At 38.4% G+C, this 5,028-nt stretch overlaps 1 protein-coding gene across 1 annotated transcript; it reads right to left on the bottom strand.

Moving 5' to 3' along the window:
• Positions 1–4,052: 4,052 nt before the first annotated feature.
• Positions 4,053–4,607, bottom strand: LOC105204190. Its single transcript, XM_011173247.1, has one exon. It carries the CDS (start codon positions 4,605–4,607, stop codon positions 4,053–4,055), a length of 555 nt encoding a protein of 184 aa, XP_011171549.1.
• Between the last annotated feature and the right edge of the window lie 421 nt (positions 4,608–5,028).

The following is a 5,028-nucleotide window of genomic DNA, read 5'->3' as shown; positions in this document are numbered from 1 at the left end:
TTAGAGTATGTGCCCACCGCCGCACATTGCTATTCTCTCGGTCCGTGCCCAGCGCGACGCGAATCGCTCGTTCGGTATATGGCTCCGCAGTGCCCAGTGCGTAACCTCACTGTATTTTCGAAACGACGACGAGTCAACAGTATTATGCCTCGAGTGTAAAGGCAAACAATCAAGCTTTAAGAAAGAAAGTTACCTCGGGGTAATTACTCATTACATCTATCTCGGCTACCCACACAACCCGCAAAAGTGCGATTCTTGCCACGCGCCCGTGGCTGCCCGCCGTCACCCTCTCGATTGTGACCGTTGCCCCCACGAGCTGGAAGAATTCGTAGCTTATTTAATCCGGGAGGGAGACAGCCCCTGGAACGATTCCGACGCCACTATACTCGCGCTCTCGCGGCATCTTTTCTAAAGTTATAAAACTCCCCTCACTAGGCCATCGGTCGCGGAAAATCGGGCCCGTCCGCCGGTAAATCCGGCCACGCGATCCGCTCCTGGGCTGTGGAGTCCCCGAAGCTCAGGCTTCGAAACAGCCAGTTTCGCCGAAACGCGCGTATTCCGCTCAACGGCGACCGCGCTCGGTCGGGACGTAACATTAAATTAATGTTTTAAAAAAATGTTTTTTCAAATAAAAAATTAATGTAAAATAAAAGTAGTTGTTATAGGCCGATTCGGGACCACTATGTGTTAGTGTATACGTATACGTGTACGTGTGTAAGGGACGTTACAAGGGTCAGGTATATTTGCTGTCTTTCTCCCTCTCTCTTTTCCTCTCTTTCCAATAACGGTTTTTCCCGAATCATTGTTATATGGTAAACTAATTTTTAATAAAATTGATACAAATTTTTATTATGTTTATATTAGGTTGATATTAACCTAATATAAACTTAATATAAATTTTATATCAATTTTGTTAAAAAATAGTTTAGCAAATAATAATTATTTGGAAATAAAATTTTCAGCTTCAATTTCCCTTTCTCTCTCCCTTTCTCTTTCCCTCTCTCTCTCTCCCATTGCGTTTTTTCTCGAATAATTGATAAACTAATTTTAATAAATTGATATAAATTTTTATTATGTTTTATATTAGGTTAATATTAACCTAATATAAATTTAATATAAATTTTATATCAATTTATTAAAATTAGTTTAACAATTATTTGGGAATAAAACGTATCCCTCTCCTTCTCCCTCTCCCTCTCCCTCTTTCCCATATAGTTTTTCTCGTATTAAAATATTTATTTAACAAATATTTAGAAAAACGTATCGCTCTCTCTCTATTGTCGATCTCTCTTTTACATATTGTTTAAATTTTTGTATTAAAAATTTGTTTCAGCTTTTTAGGAAGAAGAAACGTGTTTTCCTCTTCCATTGTCAAGAAATATTTTATGACCCATCATTTAAAACCTGTACATTTGTCGTCGACGTTGTAGACGACGAATTTTTACCTGGGGTAATGTTTTCGCACCCTCCGTTGCGGCACGCTATTGCGTCAGTCGCATGTTTTTGGCCGCACGCGTTGCGGCTATTGTTCGCTCGCTCGCATTTTTTTTTATATATACTAAAGAGGAAAAGTGGACAGGGCAAATCATTTTTAAATTTAATATATGTTTCAATTAATGGCATCCACGTTGCAGACGAATCTTTACGGGTCCGTACGGGGTAATGTTTTAGCTCGTACCCCCCGCTGCGGACAGTTTACTACGAATACTACCAATAGTACAATTTTTACTATGAATAGTACTATTTCCATACGCTATGCATGCATATTCGCTCGCGTATTATAACACTAAAAAGGATTTTGACACGAAAACGGAATTTTATGGCAAGGCAAATAATCGGGTATTCATCTCCAAAAGAGATGAAACCCTTGACCGCTGCTTATGGGTAGAACGTGTCACAAAAAATGGGTCAAAATATCTGATATCTGCGTACGCTCTCGCTTTCGCCTCGTAAACGTTTCTACTTTATTTATTATGGGAAGGTGGATAATAGAAATAATATTTAGACATTATTTTAAAAAAAACTTTTTATTTTTGCATTTATTAAGGTATCGTATACAATATTTATTTATTTGATTTCAAAAATTTTTTATTTATTTTTATTAAATTTCGTGAATAATTTTATAAGGCACAAGTTTCCTTGGGTTATCCCCACCACTCTTCCTCTTCATATGGCTTCTCTCCAAAGAGAATCCGGAGATCCCACGCGTCCTCCACGCAGTCTCTCTCCCATATGTATGTATTGTAATCGCGATCTATCGATCGCAAATAATGCACATCTTTCTTTTTTTCAACATTTATGTGTCCTCGTACGGACACGTCTGCTGGCCAAATATTCTAAAAAGTTAAAAAGTTGGTAAGATTAATAATGCACTTGTGTAATATATTAAACTAATAAATTAATAATAACAAAAATAATTTACCTGGGGGCCAATCACGCGTAGATTTAAAATGTGCCGAATTGGCACAATCAGCTCCCCTTCATTATGCACCATAAGTTGCTGAAAATTTCAAATGAAATTTTTTAAATGTGCATTTATTATGTTGACTGCCACATCATTCGTATTTGAGTGACAGCAAAAGTTTTCATCGGGTCGCATTTTCTCGTATTCAGGTGACGCTTATTTGATTATTTACAAAGAATCTTTGAAAATATTTGGACAGATATTTCACAGAATGTAATGATAAAACTATTAATTTATAAATGGTTTATTCGTTTCGTACAGCAACGCGTGTGATTTAACAAGGATTTCATTATAAACCCGCGTGGCAGTCAACGTGTTAAATATATTTTAAACAATTACTTATACTTAAATACTTACAGCATTTGCAGGATGTCACCCGCAATAATGGGTCTAGTCTCTCCATGTATTGCTCCATGTTACACTACTTTTTTAAAAAACTTGGCGATTTCAGTTGGAGAGATGTTCTTGCTGCTGAGCTTCTCGCTGTTTTAAAACTGATCGAAAGGTGTGCTCGAGCTCGAAAATGTAAAAGAATAACTGTACTTGACTTTCTCCCACAAAAATATAGAATTTTCACGACTGGACAAAAAATTCGGAAACCCCTTGCTGCAAAGGGTCATGCGTGAAAAATGTAAATGAAAAGGCAGAGACTCTAGCGTTTTTTTTTGTCGTTGCCCAACAGACGAAACGTAACTTAAATACACGTCTATCTTTTTAAACTACAGGGAAAGGAAAAAGAAATAAAATCTTTAACATTTATTTTACTTTTTTATTTTTCAAAATCTTGCAATTCTTTTTGGCGTTGTGACCACAAATTATACATTTTGTATACATTTTGTGATGCACAATTCTTGTTATTACGATGTTTTCCACATTGCATAGTATTAGTAGCATCTAATTTATTCAAAGATTCCATGTCTTCGTAATCAGCATCCATTGTCTCGATGATTACATTATCTCCAGCATCAGCATCGAGCAAATCCTTCAACCATTCTATTTTTTCAAATCCTTTGACGTATACGAGATCTTCGCAGTCGTCGTCGTCGTCGTCGTCGTCGTCGTCGTCGTCGTCGTCGTTTTTTATCGTGCCATATACAGCTTGTGTAATCAACTGTTTCGCTGACTTGTACGGAACTGTCCCATCTTCCCATCTTAAGCCATGGTGACACACAGTCAGCCAGCAACAGCAGAATCTTTCGGATTTCATCAGCCAATCCCATGGTCTTTGATTCTTAAACATGTAGTGATAAAGAACTCTTCCTTCTCTAAGAGCGGCAAACTCTTTGATGATGAAATCGCTTAATCCTCCAAAGGGAAAGCCTTGCAGATCCACGAACGTTGGCACAATCATGTCGAAACGAAGACTGCTTCTCATTGCAAAACGTTTCAATCTTTATATGCCTCCGTATTTTACTTGATTTTGCGCACAACATTGGTCAATGGGCAGTATTCTATTAAACGATCATGCAAGATCAAACAAAAGGCAGTGGTGTTTGCTGGTACGTTCTCCGTAGTGTCAAATTCCAATTTCACATCCACGGTTGCGCTCTTGATCGAAAGGGCCATTTTGTCGAAACATCGTAACAGTTTAATTAGGCTCGAGATAATCGTATCCGTAATAAGTTTTACAGAAACGTGCGTACGCGTCGTAGAGAATAGCCCATTTGTTTCTATCAAAATCTAGATTCATATCTTCATAGGGGTAGCATTTCGAGTTCAGGTAGAGTTTTACGTTGTTTAACTTGCAATGGTCGAATCGACTAGCATTCTCGGACATGTTGTTTTTCCAATCAGTCTGTAAAGCGAAGATGACATATCGCGGTTTCTCGAGCTGAGTAGCGGTCTTGATGGCCCACGAATGCTTTGTTGTGAGCTGCAATAGTGGAAACTTGTACAGATCCCACGAGCAAAAAGCCATGCTCAGGTATTTTTCACTTTCTAGTGCACGTTGCATCGACAGTTTATTTTTCTCACTCAACGACACATGCGGCATTCGCCACTGTACTTTGAGCAATTCGATTTCCGGCTGCCGCACTGGATCGCCAATTAGACAATTGTTGTCATTGCGTGATCGTATTAAAATCAACTCGTGACGAGTGTTAATCATCACACGTTTATAATCTTCGCAAAATCCTAATAGCATGTTGAGCGGTACACAAAAATTAAAATATCCATTTGGAGGATTCCATGGATCTCAGCCGGCATTTCTCGCGATTACGCTTCTGTCGGATGACATAGTAACATAGTTCTTGAGCATGCTGTTAATTCCAACGTTTCTGTTGCGATCAATCTCCACGCCGTTGAGTTCATATCGAATCTCATCGAACATGAACGCGATGCAATTATTTTCTAACACTACATTGGATCCCTCAGCTGGTTCTTTTATTTTAAGTTTTCCCTCAATGTAAAGAAAACTTTCGTACTGCAACGTGTATAAATCCTGCTGCTGTATAGGTATCCTTATTTCGTCGCTATATCCAAAAACAGGGTTGGCGTATGGATTGTACGAGTGAGTCTCAATCTTGACGATACGATCGTCGAAGATTGCCTCATCTCCGATATTG

The sequence above is a fragment of the Solenopsis invicta genome, chromosome 8 (genome assembly GCF_016802725.1).
Source record: "Solenopsis invicta isolate M01_SB chromosome 8, UNIL_Sinv_3.0, whole genome shotgun sequence".
NCBI classification, from domain to species: domain Eukaryota; kingdom Metazoa; phylum Arthropoda; class Insecta; order Hymenoptera; family Formicidae; genus Solenopsis; species Solenopsis invicta.
Note: the sequence above shows the minus strand (reverse complement) of the source record. Positions and strands in the feature narration are given on the sequence as shown.